Source organism: Bombina bombina, chromosome 7, assembly GCF_027579735.1.
Source record: "Bombina bombina isolate aBomBom1 chromosome 7, aBomBom1.pri, whole genome shotgun sequence".
In the NCBI taxonomy this organism is placed as follows: Eukaryota; Metazoa; Chordata; class Amphibia; order Anura; family Bombinatoridae; genus Bombina; species Bombina bombina.
In genome coordinates this window covers 489,299,865-489,320,698 of record NC_069505.1, presented here as the reverse complement: position 1 = coordinate 489,320,698, position 20,834 = coordinate 489,299,865, and the positions used below count along the sequence as shown (strand labels likewise).

The window sequence follows — 20,834 nt, the reverse complement described above, 5'->3', positions numbered from 1 at the left end:
ATATTTTATATATATATATATATAGCGCTGCGGAATCTGTTGGCGCTCTACAAATAACCGATAATAATAATAATATATATATATACACACACACACTTATACATTAGCAAAATAGAAAAGCAAGTTACAGCAAAACAAACAAATATGGTGGTAAATAAAAATTTACTTCCCTTCTCGAGATGAACGCAGCTTGCTCCGGCGTCTCTTCTGCAGTATATTTACAATGCAAGAAAAATTAGCGGTGCTATTCTCCCCTGGGGCTTGTGGCAGAATCTGGTGACAACCACAAGCCCCAGGGAAGAACAGTGCCACTAATTTTTCTTACACACTTATATATTGTTGTTGTTGTCCAGTCTGCTCCCTGTCCCGCGCTGTCCTCCCTTTGAGCTGCCGCTACATGCCCAGGGCACACACATATGGGCGATGGCCCTCTGCAAGGCCTGCCTGGTATTCCTGATCTGTGGAGTGGTGGGCCTGTCAAGAGTATGCAGTGGGGGCGTGTTGGGTTGCGGCCCCACTGTTGAGAAACCAGGCCCTAGATCTAGATCAGTGATGGCGAACGTTGGCACTCTAGATGTTTTTAGAACTACATTTCCCACGATGCTCGACTGGACTTCAGAGTGCCTAAGCACTGTGGGAAATGTAGTTCTGAAACATCTGGAGCGCCAAGGTTCATCATCACTGCCCTAGATCATCTAACGTGTTTGTTTCCATCAATATCTGTTGATAGACTTACATTACCTTTTTTTTTCTATTCTGAAATAATAAGATTAATTATTGGTTCTTACATGATGGGACACCTAACTCTTAGTTAAAAAAAAAACAACATTTTATTATGTTACCATGTGACAGCTTATTTTTACAACAGCAAGACGTTACAGAAATACTCCAGAATTTATTCCTAACTGCACATCCTAGCACTGATATATTCTCCAATGGAAATTCCAAATAAAGAAAAATAGAGTTTGGAATACATTTTAAAATAAATGTTTAAAATTTGTTAATCTACATCACTTTCACTTTTTCACTTTATCCCTTTAATAATAATACAGTGTTCTTCTCAGAACCTATATAGGGCTAGATTACGAGAGGCGCGCAAATGATATGCGGTATTTCTTGGCTCTTTGAGTGCAACGGAAATAGCATGCGTATTACGAGTTAAAAGCAAACTCGTTCGCTTGAGTGTAATCTAATTTAACGCGCCAGGTTAGCACAAATTCAGAGCTCTGGTTAGCTGTTACGCGAGACATAAAAGTTGCACAAAACACATAACAAATACATTAAACAGTACAGTAACACTCATATTAACACTGTCTGATAAAAATTATTTTTAAAAAGATATGAGGTCTCAGGACAAAAAAGGTAGCACATTCCAATCAGGGAAAACTTTATGAGCTCTCAGGTGTTAGAAAAAAAAAAATATATATATAATATACAGTATATATATATATCTGTATATATCTTAACCAATATATATTCATATATATATATATATATATATATATATATATATATATATATATATATATATATATATATATATATATATATATATATATATATATATATATAAATATTTATTTAAGAATAAATAGAAGATATTCTTCTATGTGAAGAACATTGGAATAAGAAATATTCATAAATTCATGTTGGGTTTAGCGCACTTGAATAAACAGTTTTTTTACAGTTTGCATTCTCCATTGAAGATTATGGAAGGATACGTTAACAAAGTTGTGATATTTGAAGTTCAACTTTTTGCACGTCTTGGGTTTTTGTTCGCACACAAACGTTTTACTTTTAACTTGTAATACGAGTGCAACCCGACGTGCGCAAAAAGTCTCTGTCTAGCAAAGTTAATGCGTTAGCGGGAACACAAAATAACACTCCACTCGTAATCCACCTGGCTGATTATGCTTATCAATCTGCGAAAATGTAAGCCAATATTAAGTTAAAAAGTCATTATTATTTTTGTTACATAAATAATCATTAAATCAATTTATGTTAAATAATGCAATCAGTTTGTGCTTTGTATAGTGTAATTAACATTTATAAATAACAGAAAATGTTATAATATTGCAAAGTATTACACTGCCCCCAACTGGGTACTTCATAATGCCACTTGTCTGACAATATTTTCTGTTGAGGACCCTGAAGCATAATATTAAAGGGAGAGTTTACTGTAACATTTTTACCCTTGAATTTGTTCCCAATGATCCATTTAATCCATTTGTATTAAAGAAGAGACATCATAAGAAATCAGTCTCTGTGGTGGTGGGAGAGAGGTATCACAGTTTCAATTGCTCTAAGTACTGGCTTTTGTGACTACAGAAAGAGATAAGGAGTCCTTTGTGTATATAAAGAGATAAGATAAGGAGGTCTGCTGTTATTGCAAGGTCAGTCCATTTGAATAGGTCGTTGTTTCAATTGGCAAACACTGCTATTTCATATGCAAAAATAAACCCAAGTGAGCATACTTTTATGCTCTGCAGTTGATATAACAAGACATTCGAAACATATTAAGGGAAAACCAATTTTATGGTACACTATCCCTTTAAGGACATACAATTTCCCCCTATACTTCATGTCTACTGTTGTATTTCTCACCTACATGCAGTTTGCCTAGTGTATAATTTGTCAGTATCATCTTGTGTTTTCTCTCAGCTTCACACTGACAGCGAGTCATCATCTAACAGCCGGAAGGAGATGTTACCCAAACACATCACTATTGTGACGAGTGAGTCCTCTTCAAGCTGTTACGCACGATCCCCGGCATCTGAAGAATTTGGGTTCAGCGCTGGGCCTTCTATCAATCCAACCACGCAGGTTCATGTCACTATGCACCCAACACTACTGGTGTGAAAATTAGGCGAAGCATAAACCAAATTACACCTTGGATAAGGTGCCTTAATTTTCCATTGGCTCTGCATAAATAGAAGGACACATATATGGACTAATGGTTCCTTGTAGATGTCATGGTCACGGTTCTATCTATCTATCTATCTATCTATCTATCTATCTATCTATCTATTGGGTACTTGTAAAGCGCAAACTAATCACCCGTGAGGGTCTCAAGGCGCTATGGGGGGGGGGAGAGGGGGCTAAGGGAAGACGATTCATTCAAAGAGCCAGGTCTTGAGGTCCTTCCTGAAGTTTGTAAGGGAGGAGGATTGTCTGAGGTGCAGCGGGAGGGAGTTCCATGACCTTGCTGCCATATAGGAGAAGGATTTTCCTCCAGCTGTTTTTTTCTTGATGCGGGGGATGACTGCGAGTGCTTGGTCGGCAGAGCGGAGTTGTCTGGAGGGGGTGTAGGAGAAGATTGTTTGCCCTGTTGATGCTTGACTTAAAGGGACAGTCTACACCTTAGTCATCTTAAAGTCTTACCTTAGATTAAGCTGCAAATAGCTTCCTGTACCTTTTCTATATCATGCAGCAGAAACAGTAAAATGTTATTTTAAAATGAATAGTGTTTCTGGCCAGTTTGAAATGGCTGCCAAGCTCAGCCCACTGATGACATCATGATCTGGGCTGCATATGGCGTCCAATCACAAAAGGCACACTAGTTGGAATCAACAGACTGCCAATGTTATTCAGCAGAGTGCCTAGATACAGCCCAGATCATGATGTCATCAGTGGGCAGAGCTTGTCAGCCATTTTAAACTGGCCAGAAACACTATTAATTTTAAAATAACTTTTTTACTGTTCCTGCTGCATGATATAAAAAGTGGTGCAGGAGGCTATTTGCAGCTTAATCCCAGGTAAGACGACAAAGGTGTAGAGTGTCCCTTTAAGTATTCTCCTTGAAACACCAAATATCATGGATGTTGAAGAAGATTGAAATGGAAATACCATGTTTTTATATTGTAGGACTATAACCATAAGCTTTGCCTGTCAATGTGTCTCCTGTAGTTAGAAGTACTATTTCATTATTAGATATTCCTTGGGTCTTATTTTGTGTAATAGGTGAGCTATAGGGTAGTTGCCTTCTACATATGACCTGTGTAACATGTACTTCCATCTTCTTTCAGTCTCAGCCATTGCAGCGGTTATCATTCCATGATGAGGAAGAACTGGAGAACATTAACCCTTGTAAGGATCTCTGGGTGTCGAAGGGTTATGAAGATTACAGAAGGGCAGCACTGCAGAGACCGGAGCAACCTAAATCTGACGTGCGTGTCCACTTCCAAAAAGCCAGTGGGAGCAAAGCCAAGGAAAGGAACTTCCCAGGTGCTGTGGGCACATCAGTGACTGAGAGTGAAGGGCCCCTGAAGGATCCAAGGAGCTCCCCTTCATGCAGAATTCATGGTACCCCTTCCCCCAAGTCTAAGGAGCACACCCATATGGCTGCGGAAGAGGACACAGCCACTGCCCGTTGTGTTTACTGCAGGGACGTGTTTACTAGTGAGGAGAATGGCAGGGGTCAGTGCCAAGATGCTCCTGATCCAATCGGACGGTGTTTCTACCAACTCTCTTGCATGTGGTGTGCTGAGAGCCTACTGTACCACTGCATGTCGGACTCAGAGGGAGAGTATTCGGACCCCTGTTCCTGTGACCCCGGACATCCTCACTTCTGTGTACGTTGGGCTGCCCTAGTGGCCTTGTCCCTTGTTGTCCCCTGCATGTGCTGCTACCTCCCACTGCGTGCTTGCCATTGGTGCGGAGAGCATTGTGGCTGCTGTGGGGGGAGACATAAAGCAGTTCGGTGAGATGAGGAGAACAGTAATGGAAGAGGAAGGTGAAATATTCTGCCTGTGGCCTCCTGAGAGCCCCCACTCACTGTCGTTAAAGGAGCTGCGTCAAAATAATTATTTTGTTGTGTGGGTGGTTAGAATGACTTCAGGATTATATACATCTTTGAGAGGGTGTTACCTAGCAAACACAAAAGGGTATCTCATGAGATAACTGGTGTCTCTGACAATAATCTTTCGTAATGTACAAAATTCCTTTACCAATACTGTGATAGAGGTTAGAGGTTTAATTCTCTGTAGGACCAAATGGAGCTAAAGATGATGGTTTCATTCAACAAAAAATATAAGTTATATATAATCAAGTTGTGAGAAGAAATATATATTTATTTTTATGACAGAGCCACATTTATTGGCATATTGCACTTATTTATAAGTATGTCGTATCACCCTTGTTAAATGGCTTATTTATTAACTATGAGTATCAATTTATATTTTGTTCTTGTGTTCAGTATTTCAAGGTGAGGGTAAATAATATCCTAAAACTGACTGGTAGGTCAAGGGAAAACAGAGTCCTAATTTTTAGAAAATGAACAAATCACTGTCACTGCTCTCTTTTGGTCTTACAAGAATTCAACCCTTTGATCTATTAATGAAGCAGTATACACCTGTATGATCTACTCAAGGCCTTTTCCAGATGTTGTAATTGAGATTTTGTCTAGGTAATCAATTTAAGATGTCATCCTGATAATCTACCTGAACTTTTATCTAAATCATTAGTTCTTAACATCTTTGACTGTGATCCAAACACCCTTTGTGGTCCTCAATAGTAATTTTAGCTTGCTGACCTATTCTTCAGTTATAATATACTATAAAAAGAAAAATTGCTAGACCTCATCTTATTTTCAAAAGGGGTCTACCATCACTTTCTGGGTCCTTTGGTTAAAAAAGGTTAAAATAAATCAAAGCAGCCCTTGAGAAACACACCAATATCTGATGGGTAGATAAAAAAAATGAAGTTAGAGTAAAAAGTGTGATTTAACTAAATTATGGGTGAACATTTATGGCTTGATACATTTGATACACCTTTACATAACCACAATGTCCAACTAAAAATAAAAATAGTGGTTTTGCTCTGGGTTTGGGTCCCAACCAAGGGGTTAAGAACTAATGGTCTAGATAACCTTCCTGGGATTGTGGGAGTTTGGGGTAGCCACAAAAAGAGACAATCACAGGGTCCCTGCTATAAATGCTTTCTACAACTTAGGACTGTGGATCCCAATTCCAGACGCTTGGTCAGGGTCCTAAAAAAATCCATCTGGGAATATCTCTAACTTAGTTTGAGTCACCAGTGCTCAAACCATATGGAGTTGGGAAGCACAACCCAAGGGCTGGAGTTGGGAAACATAGATCCACAAATTTAACTATTCCTACAACACTGTGTTTTTAACCAGAATATGATCTTTTTATGGGAGCAAAGGGAAAAAGCCTTAATATTGACATATCAAAGCTATACAAATGAAATATTATGAATTAACAAGGACCCCAGTCATCAACAGCTATAAATCTAAAGTTCCATATATTCTGTTTAGATTTGACTTTGTATAGTTATTGTATTACAGAAAGAAAATATTTTTATAACACCAGATGATCAAAGGAGCATGAGAGAGATGAGACTATGGGGACAATTTATGACTGTCATATTTTACCATTGAGTGAGACTGATGTGAATAAACCTATATAATAGTGAGTTAATTACCCAGAGTGTCACTTTCATCTTAAAAGAAGACCTCTCTTGTTAAGATTGGTTTCTCAAACCTTTCAGTTACTGGCATTTGTTCCAAAGCTCACAATCCACTGTGATTTAATCAAGTTGTGTCCTTATGTTTAAGACCTTGTATTCTAATGAAGTCTATCTAGTATTTAATACAGATGGATAGTAGCATTTTTTCTTTTAGATACGAAGGCTGTGATGAAACAAAAGAAACATCAAATTGTGACCAAACATGGCCACAAATCAGATTATTTTTTAATATTCATATTTCTTACACAATAAACTTTGTGTTATGGAAAATCATATTATGGTAAAGTGTATTGGTAAAAAATTGTAACTTCACTTGAATTATTGCAGCCATCCAATGAAAACCAAGACTCAACCAAGAAAAATGTAAATCATATGAGAAGTAATTTTTATAAAGTTGTGGTCAAATAGCCACATTTATTGGTATGCAAAAAACCGAATGGTTATGTTTGGATGGTTGTCTCACTCATTGGAAAAAATCTCATTCCCTGAAAGGTCTTATTCTAGAAGAAGCCAGTTTCACTTCCTGGAATGCATCCTACCTAGAAAGCAGTTCCACACATAGGAGGGTACTTAACTCAGTAGATGACAGTCTCACTCAGAAGAGAGCAATCTCACTTGTACAACTAGCAGTCTCACTCAGTGGAGAGCAGTCCACAAACTTGCGGACCTGTATATTTAGCTCTATGAGTTACGTTTCTATCTTCCCAATATAACACAATCTGCAAGGACTTTCTGCAGACTTTGTTTTCAAGCAAACCCAAATTGTACCTTCTGTAATTTCTACTTTAACCCTTAAGACCTGAAGCTGTTAATATTTTTTGCTTCATGTTTAGTTTGTCCAACCCACTTTTTCCCGATAGCCTTCTTTTCCATCAAACATCTTTCCTTGCTCCTTTCCCCAAATCTGACACAAAATATATGGTGCAGTCTATAACCCTTTAAGTGTCAGGGGGACCATCAACACTTGTCATGCTCTTTTTTATGTACTCTGTATTTTCTTATGAGTCTCAGTGCACTTATGGCACTCAACAAACAGAGGAGTCTATGCATCAAGCTACGCAAATGACCAATGCAGGTAGCCATTTTGTTTAACAACTCAAATATATAATAAAGCTGGGACAGTCCAATGGGAAAATTCAAAGATGTATTAGTGCCAGTCATTATTTTTTCCCTTTTTTTTTTTTCTAAGCATCAGTTCTTTCCCCATCAAAATCTGTAGTGGTGCAACTCCACAAAAAAAAACAAAAAAAACCCTTAAATCTGGGTATATCAAAATAATTTTCATGAACAGCTTGATGCATAGCCCCTCTCAGAACTGCAACAGAAACAGGGAAATTTTGGATGCAGATGTAGCTTGGGCCTTAAAGCAGTGTTGCGTTTTACAAAGCTAGCAGGGCATAAGGCAGAGAAACCTAACGCGTTTCAACTTCAGCAACATTGCCCATAGAGGCTCAAGAAATAACTGTATTCCACACTAACAACCAACAAACACACACAAGCCTGTAACGTTTGCACTAGCTGTGAGGTGTTCATGTATATTGCTGTAACACGAATGCTTTATTGCTATTTTGTATTAAACATAAAAAAAGATTGCTATTAAATAATTTTTTTGTGGTTGGAGCTAGAGATCTTTGTTTTTTCTTCTGATATGTATATAGGGAAATTGATCTACAGAAAGAGCACAGTATATTTTACTATACAGCCAGGCTGACCATCTGTCAAGCCTGCACTTTGGGCAGGGCGAGAGGGGCACTCGCAAGTTTGGGGGCCCAGCACTTTCAAGGGGTGAAGGCATGAAAAGGTGCAATGTATATTGTGTATTTAGTATATAAAAAAGTGTTTATGGCATCAGGAGGTGTAATATACATTATTATTCTTTATATAGGTAACAGGGGCATACATGTGGCAGTGCATACAGGGGGAGGGGAATAAGACTGCTGGGGCTCGATCACATATGTGGCGACGTGCGCAAAAACCTGTGTCGCCAAATTTTTTATTTAATCAAGAGATCACATATACGGCGCAGCAGACAAGTTACGCACGTATATTTCACACGTCGTGCACATTTTCCCATAGACTAACATAGAACTGACGTTGCAAGTCAATATCACATATGCAATGCAAGGACTTATGAGCGCAGAATCGAGACATTTTACTCCATTTTCCTCTCGCCATACATAGGCAGGCGCAGCAACCCTTGCACAATGTTAAAAAGCACCGTAACTCCCTGGAAGGCTTAACAAACACCTAACACAATCACATACATTTCAGCCCCACATCTCAAACAATTAAACCTTGCCTTGCCTTTTAATTCAAACCAATCACAAACAGCACAACCTCTCACCTGCAGCCTTAAAACGACTGACAGACAATGAACACTCAAAAAAAGAGTTCTAAAAAGCCTCTGTATTCAAAGATAAAAACTGCACTTTATTATTAAAACATTAAAAAGGAGTGGAAACATAATAAAATTTCATGGCCACAAACGTCTGACCAGTTTCGGTCAGTAGACCGTAATCATAGACTCAAACAATGCACACCCTGATTAACCACCTAATTACAATATAACCTCAGCAAAGTGTGTTCCATTGTCAATGCATGTTGTATTCTATATAACATTGCTGCGGACACATGCCTATTGGGGGACATTGAGCCTCAGCAACGTGAGGTGGTGCCTGTTCTTGAGGGTGTGGACAAGGGGACATTAAGGAGGAACCAAGTAAGGGATTACGTTATAAAAGAATACTTTGCATGTAAGTTATATTTTCCTAAGCCCACTAACCCATATAGGTTACATGTATTATAATGTATGATTGTACCTCACCTACCATTGCATGTGTATCATGTTTTGCAGGATTCCATACAGAGGATTTCAATTCCATGTAAGTGAATCTACGACATCCCACCCCCCTTCTGTTAACCCCCCTAATTCCTGAATATGTCTCGTGTTATTTTAGGTGACAATGAAAATATCCTGTGGACACTACCAGATTCCAAACAGATGCCACATCCCCATGTTTCCTGATCTTGTAAATAAACTTGTTCTATATATACCCCTGTGTAAACTAATTTTGTGTGTGATACATGGATCCCCTAATTGAATATTACAATCCATGCCCTTGATATACATCTATGTGATGTGAGTTAGAGTACAATAATATTGCATACAGATGATATTACCAGTGGTGTAGTGCCACTTCACCACAGGTCATATCATTTTTGTTTTGCAATATTTGTGTACTCTAACACCCATCTGATGGATGTGTATGACATTCACATGTTAAATAACACAGGACAATAGTTATGATGAAATAGCTCTTTGAAAGAGGGAGCTGAGGTGCCTGTGGTGGATAACCTGGTCTTCCTTGTTCATGTAGATGCAGGTGTTTCGCTGGTGTGCTGTTGGCAGATGATATGCTTGAGGATGTGTCTTGCTGGTGTGTAAAGTGTTCCACCAATACACCCAAAAGCTGATTTTGTTCTCTGAATCTATTGTCCAGCTGAATCTGCATATCAACCTGCCATCTCAACATCTGTGACTGATTGGCCACAGTTGCACTAAATGATGATGCCATGTCTCGCAGCTCGAGGCTCCGTCTGTGGACCCTCTCTGTGCTTCTGAGGAGCCTCCTGTGGATACTAATGTATTTATCCAGGGAAGAATCCGATGCATACAAAGACTGTTGACAACAGGGCTGGCAGTTGTTGGAGGGCCAGGAGGTCAGAGACCAGGTGATGCTGGTGGACGTGCAATTGCTGCTGCTGATACTACTGCTGCTGGAGGTGGAATTGCTGCTGCTGATACTACTGCTGCTGGAGATGGAATTGCTGCTACTGATGCTGCTGGAGGTGGAATTGCTGATACTGATACTGCTGCTGATACTGCTGCTGCTGGAGGTGGAATTGCTGATACTGCTGCTGCTGGTGTCACGCAGCCCTGGCTGCTGTCAGGGATGCAGCGCTTCCTCTCTGCTCGTTGCCTAGGATGCTCTGGTAGTTGCCAGGGATCTGGTGGTTCCTCTGAGTGTGCGGCGATGACGTCATTGCCGCATGTCTCCTCCTCTCTGAAGCCGGGCCCTTTTTTTAACCAGTGCAGGTTGCACTTTCGTAATGATCCTCACACCTTTCAGTCTCACCAATCAAGGGTCACTGAAAGACAAGGCCCTAGCCTGGGTCTCTCCCCTTTTGGAACAGAACGCTCCACTCCTGCATGATGCTGATCTCTTCATTGTCTTCTGTGTTTGGGAATTCTGGACGTACTTTTGCTGCAGAACTGTGGCACAATTCGCCATTGAGTTTCGTACCTTGGCACTTAAACCCACTTGGAATGGCAGTGCTCTAAAGGCAGCCTTTAGGAGGGGTCTGCATGAACGCATCAAAGATTAACTCACTTATCATGATATTCCTTCTTCTTTGGATGACTTTATATCACTTTGTATCAGTCTGGACTCTCACTTCCAGGAGAGACAAGCCGAGAGACAGAACTCAGAGGGTCCATCCCTCTTGTCCTTCTAGTCATCTGGTTTCTGCAGTATCCTCTACCCCTTCAACAGACCCAGTTAACCCAGATGAGGATCCCATGGATCTCTCCTCCTTCAAACCCTCAGAGTTTGAGAGGCAAAGAAGAAGGAGATTGAGACTATGCTTTTATTGTGGATCTAACACCCACCAACTAAAGAATTGTGACATTCGGCCGGGAAAAGCCAATACTTAGGGGATGACACTGGGGTACCTCTTAGCATGATCACTACTAAATTCCCTCACTCCTCTTGGATTCTGGTACCTGTTAACCTTACCTGCCTTCAGAATACTGTCCACACTCAAGCCTTCATTGATTCAGGGGCAGCTGGAAACATTCTGGATCACCGTTTTATGATTCAAGCTGGCTTGTCTCAAAATAACTAGTCTGGATGGCACCCCCCTTGGTTCAGGGTTGATCCATTTTGAGTCAGCACCCCTGACCTTAACTGTGGGAGTCCTTCATACCGAACAGCTGCAGTTCAAGGTCATTCATTCCCCAGCACAGCCTGTCATCCTTGGTCTTCCTTGGCTTTGTATACACAATCCACAGTTTGACTGGGCTGAAGGACAACTGGCCTCCTGGGGTACCTCCTGTTTCCACTTCTGCCTTGCTAAAGTCACTCCTCTGCTCCACATCCCCATAGCCAATGTTGGTATATACTAGGTTTACAATATCATTTATAATTATATCAGCAGTAATCTCCAGTAAAATGTTGGAGAACTTATCTTAGCAGTTGCCAAACAATAAAATGTATATACGTAACAATATATTTATTAAAATCAATATTTACTCCTTAATTCTATATTAGTTATCCTTATAGACACCTTGAATTATATTTATGTAGACACTAGATTATGAATCAATTATACACACGTATTACAATACCACAAATGGTTCTATATAATTCCAATTAAACCACCAGAAATGGTGTATTGAGAATCTCCAAGAGGCTGTTTTTGATTGCCAAGTAATTGTTAACTACTATCTTCCTGAGCTTCAAAGGCCAGTTTTTAGACTTTTGGGCTCCTTCCCCCCAGGGGGTATCCTGGATTATGTAATTATCAGGGAAATGTTTACCTTACCTGTAAAGATTTTGGCTTCAAAGTTTAAGTGATCTATCTTCACTAATTGAACTATTGTATCATCCCTTTTGTTCTCTTAGATGTCTTGAGCAGCAAGAGGGGTCGATGCCATCTGCTTTAGTGTAATTCACAGGGCAGCTAACTCAATTCATAGTAGATATTAGCTAAATAAGATATTAAATTATGTGATATCCAATGCCACTCAGCCATAGGTAGAAGGGAAGTGGTTTCGCTCAAGTCCGTAAGCGGCAGGATTCAAGAGCCTATCCAAGCCACTCAGCCATACCCTGACATAAAATCCTCTTTCCAATTTGAATATATGTAGGACACATGTATTGAAATTGGCTCAAAGTCAGTGAGTGTACTGACAGTATCCACCATAGACAATCTTTTTATGAAGAGAGTGTTATTTTTGAGTCCTTATATTTATGCTCGTTAGATAGGCATTTTTAAACTACAATACTTATTTAGTGCATTTGGGGATATGACACTTCATTCTCCCTCCATGACTTGTAGTTGGGATCTAGGATGGCACGCTCGCAACTGATTAATATGGACCCATTTATTCATAAAAGTATAATTTTTAGGTATCCTAATTTAATAGGCAACTGAAGATATTTTGTCAGAAATAACAAAAGGACCTTTCCATGATGGAAGAAACTTCTTCTCCTTAACCTGATCTCTTTCAAGGTCATAAAGATAAACTTTATCATTTATTTCATATTCCTTTTTGGAAATTTTTAGATCATAATAGGTTTTAGCGGCAGTTACGGCCTTCTCTATGTTCTTTTGAGCAAATGCAAAGGCATATTGCAGGTGCTTCCTTAAGTTCTCTACATATTGATACATATTGGCAGCATTTATCAAATTCTGGTCTGATGTACGGTACAGTAGATGCTGAGGTAGAACCATTCTTCTACCAGTCATCAATTCAAAAGGTGACGTCTTAGTTGCACTACTTGGATTTGCTCTTAATTCCATTAGGACTAGAGGTAATTTTACATCCCAGTCTTTACTGTTTCACTCACAATCTTTTTGAGGATTTTCACAATAGATTGGTTGTAACTCTCTACCCCACCACTAGAGGCAGCTCTTTATGAAAAATGGAGCTTTCTTTTGACCCCTAGTATTTTCCACATTTTGGTCATCACTTCGTTAGTGAAGTGGGTCCCCCGATCGGATTCGATTCGCTGGGGTAAACCAAATCTGGAAAACACGTGGTTGATGAACAATGCTGCGCATGTTGCAGCACTATTATAAGGTGCACTGATGCACTCTACCCATTTAGTGAACAAGCATGTCGCTGTTAACATGCATCTGTTACCTCTGGATGACCTAGTTACTGGACCAATAAAATCTATTTGTATATCTGACCATGGCATTACCATCCCCCTTTTCTGCAATGGAGCTCTATGCGTTGGCGCAGTGGGTTAGAACTGTGGACAGATTAAACAACCTTGACAGTAGGTTTGAACATCCTTCAACATATGCAGCCAAAAGGCGTAATCACGCAATATTTAATATGTTAATTTGACACCATGATGACCAGATGTGGGAGCATCATGGACATGTTGAAGCATGAGACCTCTGAACTTTGTAAGTACCAACCATTGTTGGATGCCAGTTTTGGAGGTTCTAATTAACAAATCATCCTGTTTGAATTGTGATCTGTACTTAAGATTCTAAGATCTTCTTTGCCAATACTGTCCTCTTTTGAGACGGGGTTGCTTTCAGGATCTTATATGTGTTTATAGAAGATACCTATAATGGGGTCTTCCTTTTGACTAGTGATCAGGTTCTCACTAGGAGAATCCTGACTCCATTGTACCAGGTTAGGCTCATTTTGTTGATTAGCCTGGTTTCTGGTAATGGCATTTACCTGAATTGCACCCATTAAAGGGACACTGAACCCAACTTTCTAATTTACTCCTATTATCAAATTTTCCTCATTCTCTTGTTATCTTTATTTGAAATGCAAGAATGTAAGTTTAGATGCCGGCCCATTTTTGGTAAACAAAACAATAAAAAAGTGCTGTCCAGAGTTCTAAACTAATAAAAAAGCTTAGATGCCTTATTTTTCAAATAAAGATAGCAAGAGAATGAAGAAAAATTGATAATAGGAGTAAATTAGAAAGTTGCTCAAAATTGCATGTTCTATCTGAATCACAATAGAAAAAATTTGGGTTCAGTGTCCCTTTAAGTGGTCAATATTGAGGAGTTCTCCAGTTATGGCTCCTTGTTTGGCTAATGAATCCGCAAGATCATTGCCTTCCTTATCAGGACCTTGAATTCTGGAATGACCTTTGGTCTTTTTCCAGTGTATGGTTAAACCATTGGACACCACTAACTTCAATCTCACAGAACAACTTGCCATGTTTAACTGGTTTGTTGTTAGTTCTGCATGCCATTTCTTTTCCAAGTTGGCAGGTATTCAACAAAACTGTCACGCACATAATTTGAAAAAAACAGACGAGTTCAGCACCAGTGTCAGGCATGTGCTTGCTGCAGGGTTCACACTCTAAACACTCAAAATGAGTACAAAGTCCAAGAAGCAGCCGCACCATATAAATTATCTTTTATTGGGTTAGTACAAAAGCATAACATTTTTGTATGCACATAATTTGAGTTAGTAATGAACACAAATTCATGAATATCTTGTTCAATAGCCATCTCAATGGTTTTTAGAACATTGGATCTTGGTCCAATGTTGAAACCTACAGAAACATTTCGGAATCCATTCACCTAAACTAAACCAATGCCAGTGACTAATCTGCGCTCATTTTCAATAGTGGCATGGTAAGAACAACCATCAACATATACCCAAGGTAATGTTTGACACTGGTCCTCATTATATATTTTATATGGGGAAAGCAATTGTTCCTCCAGAAATTATATTCTAACTCTTCCCCATGATCCTTAGTAGTACAGTCATGGAGCTCGGCAAGCCACTGTGCGACTGGATTCTTTTTATTCTGCTTGTAGCGAATTTCTAAAGGCCAGCCTTGTAAGGAAAGAGTCCAAGCTGTTATTCGGCTATTAGACAGGTTCCCATCTCTTATTCTCTCACTTTGCAGATATAGCAAAGGCTGGTGGGCCATTTCCACAATAATTTTCTTGCCCTGTATATAGCTGCGGAAATTTTGTAGAGCCCATACAGTAGATAAGAGGGCTTTTTAACAATCACTAAATTATATTTCTTCTGGGGATAAAGTCTTGCTTGCATAAGCAATTACTTTGCTTAAATTATAACGCTTTTGGTATAAGACAGCACTCATGCTTTTATCTGTGTAACCTGTCTCCAAGTAGAAAGGTTTACCCCCTTCAGGGAATAGTAGAAATAATTTCCCTAAAACCCCTAGGGAATAAAGGGGGGTCATGTATACCAGACCCCCAAGGTTAACTCCCACTCCTTACTACCTCACCCCTGTTGTTCCTCAACGGTTTTGGGCTCCTCAGAGCAACCACAGGCTCTGGTAGCTGTTGGTTGCTTGTTTTGTTACCAGTACTTGTTAAGAGAAGAGCTGATCTATGACCGGGAAAACCCTCCTAGGCTGGCCGGGCTCCTGGAACTCCCAGTCAGCCACCTCACAACGGACACCCGCCTAACCCCTCTCAGGCTGGCCAGGCTCCTGGAACTCCCAGTCGGCCACAGAACAGCAGGACACCCGTTAACTTTACCCCTGGTCACTCCAGCAGCCCTTTGCCCCAGAGCTCCGCTCTTTTGGGGATCGTAGCCCCTAGGGAGGACAAGAGCTGGGGCAATTATTGGAGGGGAACTCCTTTGGGAACTGGGGGTTTTGGACACCCCTACCCCCATAAATTCAACGGACTGTAACTCCGACTACAAAAATGATACCCTGGAAGTGCTGCCGTTCCACCGGGATCACCCCGAAACCGCCACCCCTGGGTAGTGGGATTATGTGGGGTTGTGGCTGCTATGGAGGTGCCGGTCTGTCTGGAGGGCGGGAATGGCGGGAAAATTGTGGGATTGTCCAGTGTCTTATCAAGATCAGCTTTGTGTGTAAAAGGACTGTCTGTTTTACAATAAAATCAGTTCCTGTTTCACCTGAATGCTAGTATGTCTATTTATTTGGGTGGGCTCCTGCTAAAATCACTCTCCTGGGCTACATAGCAGCCTGTTCCAGGCAGAGGAAGGACCCTCTGGCAGAGCTACCTAGTCTGGGTAGCCGGAGTCTGCCATAGGGTGGGACCCTGAATACTGGTGCTGTCGGGCATCAGGGGTGACTACAGGCTGTGGTTACTTGCCAGCAACATAGCTGCAGTTGGCAGGGAGGAAGCAGGACCCGTTTGGCGGAGCTACCCAGTCGGGGTAGCCGGGGTATCCGTCACATTGGCTGGCAGCGGTGGGATCTGTTTCTTCCACACAATTCCTGCTGACAGAGGAGAAGGGCCACAGTAGCCGGTAACTATGGAAGTCAAATTTCTAAGGAGAGTACAGGAGGCGCTGGCCCAGCTGGACGGTCCTATTTACCTACAGGACAAGCTGAAACAGAGGGACCTGATCCGTCGGGACCTCTGGTGGGAGGCTCTTCAACAGGAGCGGGACAATGGAAAGCTCCTCCCCACGAATGACACGAGGTTCCGGGTTTGGCGGACCTTGAGAGTGTCTTTCCTGGGAAAACAGCCAAAGAAGGAATTGTTATCTGTTCTACATAGACTGGTTCAGCAAGAGATGTGGGTGGAGGACGGCTACCAGGCCCTCTGATGTCTCGCTATGCAAGCGCAGCCATGGCAGAGGGCTTTGGCTTCGGCGGCCCTGAATTACTATTTACAAAAAGGACAGAGGACCCACAGTTTGGGAGCGAGACGGACCAGGGTCTAGAGGATATCTCTGGGCTCCAAGAGGAACTTCTGGATCTCTTGGAGGAATCCTGGCTATTAGACAATCTGGATTTTATAATTGACCAGGAAGAGGTACTGGTCAAGGAATACAAGAGGCTGCTAGATCTCGTTAAGCAGCGTGCCAAGGGTATACAGATCTGGGGTGCAGCCCTCTGGGATTCATGGAGCTCGACCTTGGAGGAGTGGCAACAAAGAAAAAAGGAACCAGGAGTGCTGGATCCTGATCAGCAGTCTGGCTCAAAGCTTATGGTCTTGGACCAGGAAGTCACCCTAGCAGAAGTGCTGGCAACAGGCCCAGCCCCTGCAGCAGCTCTGGTAAACCAGGGAGAGGAGGTAGTCGTCCTCCCTCCTCTTACACAGAACCCCTTGCAGGAAAAACGGATGTCGATAACTCTCCCCAGCGGCAGAACCCCTTCCTGGGAGAGGAGACAGTCAATCTCTCTCCCCAGCGGCAGAGCCAGGTACAAGGAGAGGAGACAACCGGTCTCTCTCACCAGTGGCAGAGCCATCCCCTGGGAGCGGAGGTAGTCGTTCCCCCTTCCCCTAAGCACAATCCATTCCTGGGAGAGGAGACAGTTGGTCTCTCTCCCCAGTGGCAGATCCAGGAGCAGGGAGAGGAGACAGTCGGTCTCTCTCCACAGCGACAGAGCCATCCCCTGGGAGCAGAGGTAGTCGTCCTCCCTCCCCGTAAGCAGAACCCCTTCCTGTGAGAGGAGATAGTCGGTCTGTCTCCCCAGCGGCAGAGTCAGGAGCAGGGAGAGGAGACAGTCGTTCTCTCTCCCCAGTGGCAGAGCCATCCCCTGGGAGCAGAGGTAGTCGTCCTCCTTTCCCGTAAGCAGAACCCATTCCTGGGAGAGGAGACTGTCGGTCTTTCTCCCCAGGGGCAGAGCCATCCCCTGGGAGCGGAGGTAGTCATCCTCCCTCCCCTTATGCAGAACCCCTTCCTGGGAGAGGAGACAGTCGGTCTCTCTCCCCAGCGGCAGAGCCGGGAGAGGAGACAGTCGGTCTCTCTCCCCAGCGCCAGAGCCATCCCCTAGGAACGGAGGTAGTCATCCTCCCTCCCCTTTTACAGAACCCCTTCCTGGGAGAGGAGACAGTTGGTCTCTCTCCCCAGGGGCAAAGCCATCCCCTGGGAGCGAAGGAAGTCGTCCTCCCTCCCCTTACACATAACACCTGGCAGGGAGAGATGGATGTCGATAACTCTTCCCAGCGGCAGAACCCCTTCCCAGTGGAGGAGACAGTCGGTCTCCATCCCCAGCGGCAGAGCAGTTTCCCATGGAGTGGTGGTAGCCGACCTCCCTCCCCAGCGGTGGATCTCCTTTTCGGGAGAAGAGACAGACAGTCTCTCCTCTCAGTAGCTTGGCAGGGTCTCTACCCTTTTCTCGTCCTGGAGTATTTCTCACAGGGGGCAGGCCAGGGGGGTACCCCCTCATGCAGTTGGTGCCACAAGTTTGGGCACCCGAGTTTTGCCTGCCCCACCAAGGAGAAACTTTCACTTACAGCCGGGAAACCGGCAATGGCTTTGTTGGATAAACCACCCCTGCAGTTGGTGCCACAAGTTTGGGCACCCGAGTCTTGCCTGCCCCACCAAGGAGCAACCTCACCCTCCAGTATGGGGTGGGAATACAGCCGGGAAACTGGCACTGGATTTGTTTGTGAGTGGGTCAGTCGGTACTCAACCAAGTGTCCCAGAGGGGGGCAGTGTGGCCATGGAACCTAAAGACACTAGAACTTGTGGGAGAGCAACTGTTTGGGAGTCGGCCTTGGCAAAATTGTTTGGGACTTTGCATTGTGTGCCTATCCCTGCGCCTAGGGCGCAGGGAATAAACACCGGCAGGAACCCCCCAGGTTGCCCCAAGCCCAGGAGAGATGGGAAAATCTTCCCCAGCAACTGAGAATTGGAGTGCCACCGTCGGACAGCCCCAGGCCAACCCGCTAAGGGTCTAGCCGGGGCATCCCTTTGCCCCAGAGCTCCGCTCCTTTGGGGATCGGTAGCCACTAGGGAGGACAAGAGCTGGGGCAATTATTGGAGGGTAGCTCCTTTTGGGAACCGGCAGTTTTGGATACCCTTACCCCCATAAATTCAACGGACTGTAACTCCGGTCCCCAGTAACGAATCATACCGCTTTTTGGACTGTGGCATCTGGGGATGGAGAGCTTTAAAATGACACCCTGGAAGTGCCACCGGGAAAATTTTGGGATTGTCCAGTGTCTTATCAAGATCAGCTTTGTGTATAAAAGGACTGTATGTTTTACAATAAAATCAGTTCCTGTTTCACATGAATGCTAGTATGTCTAGTTATTTGGGTGGGCTCCTGCTAAAATCACTCACCTGGGCTACATAGCAGCCTGTTCCAGGCAGAGGAAGGACCCTCTGGCAGAGCTCCCTAGTCTGGGTATCCGGAGTCTGCCATAGGGTGGGACCCTGAATGCTGGTGCTGTCGGGCATCAGGGGTGGCTACAGGCTGTGGTAACTGGCATGCTACATAGCTGCAGTCGGCAGGGAGGAAGCAGGACCCATTTGGCGGAGCTACCCAGTCGGGTAGCCGGGGTATCTGTCACAGGGGGTTCAAAGAACGGTACAATGACCAGATTGTATCGATTGGGACTAACACTAGCGTATACAACTATAAAGCTTTTATACTATAAAAGTATGGTATTAAATAGACTATTGTAAGTATCTTTACCCGTAGCTGGAAAATAACATGCTTAACTGGTTAAAGCGAGGCCCAAAAAGGGAGAGAAAACGCACAGCAGTATGTGATCAAACACAACCTGGTGGTTTCATAGAGAAACAACAATCACTGGATCAGAAGTTAAAATATAAAATTACCAGTGTACCAATATTCAAGGTCTATGTGAGAACAGTGCCTTAAAGGCCAACAATTGAAGTTAATGTTAGAACACAAATATGAGAGGAGCAGTGCGAAGGCCTGACGAACATTTCACAACTGCTTTTTCAGGGCCGCTAGTGTTAGTCCCATTCGCTACAAACTGATCAGTGTACCATTCTTTGAGAGGAGCTGGTGTGTCTATATTCCTTTGACACTTTTTAATATATAATATACCTTTAATGGTGGCTAAGCCCATCCTCTTTTTATACGTAATTCTATTAAAAGCTATGTTTTAATCACTACATTCCACACACTATATTTACATAGTGGACTTTCTCCCTACAAGTGTGCCATATTATGCTTTTCTTTCCTCTATTCTCTTCCTATCATAACCCCTTCAGGGTATGCTAAGCAAGGTGCTTGGGTGAGTTTTCTCTTCAGCTCTCTGATGGCTGTTTCTTGAGCCTCACTCCATGGCCATTCCACATCCTTCTTTAGAAGAAGTAGCAGTGGTTTAGCTAATTCTGCATAATTATCAATACATTTGCAAGAATAATTTGTTATACCCAGGAATGATAACAATTCCTTAAAGTTAGTTGGGTTCTTAGAATTTACTATAGCTTCCACCTTTTTGTTCTGATGATTTAACCCTTCAGAAGTAACTTCATGTCCCAAGAAGTTTACACAAGTGCGGCACCATTTAGCTTTTTGTAGGGATAATTTGACACCTGCCCTTTTAAGTTGGCTGAGGACATGTTTAAGTTCTGTGATGTGTTTTTCAAAGTCTATGCTTTTAATCAAAACATCAACAAGATAGGATAACATCCCCCTTTCCAGTGCATCAGACATAGCCTTATGCATGAATACAGCAAATTCATGTCCTGAATTTATGTATCCAAACGGGAGCCTTTGAAATGCATACTGGACCTTTTGGAACGAGAATGCAAGCTTATAATGGTCCTCCTCATGTACCTTTATGGTCCAATATCCATGTGCACAATCAATGGCCGTGAATATTTTGGATCCCTGTTATGTATACTCATTTGT

The 20,834-nt window shown here is 42.5% G+C and overlaps 1 protein-coding gene across 1 annotated transcript in view; it reads left to right on the top strand.

The window, feature by feature from the left end:
* Window positions 1-4,703, top strand: part of LOC128636020 (sprouty-related, EVH1 domain-containing protein 3-like) — a 63,688-nt gene extending 58,985 nt beyond the window's left edge. The window contains exons 5-6 of the mRNA XM_053689090.1: window positions 2,662-2,823; window positions 4,026-4,703. Coding sequence (XP_053545065.1) covers window positions 2,662-2,823; window positions 4,026-4,703 — 840 coding nt within the window. The remainder of the gene's footprint in view (window positions 1-2,661; window positions 2,824-4,025) is intronic.
* Window positions 4,704-20,834: the final 16,131 nt, after the last annotated feature.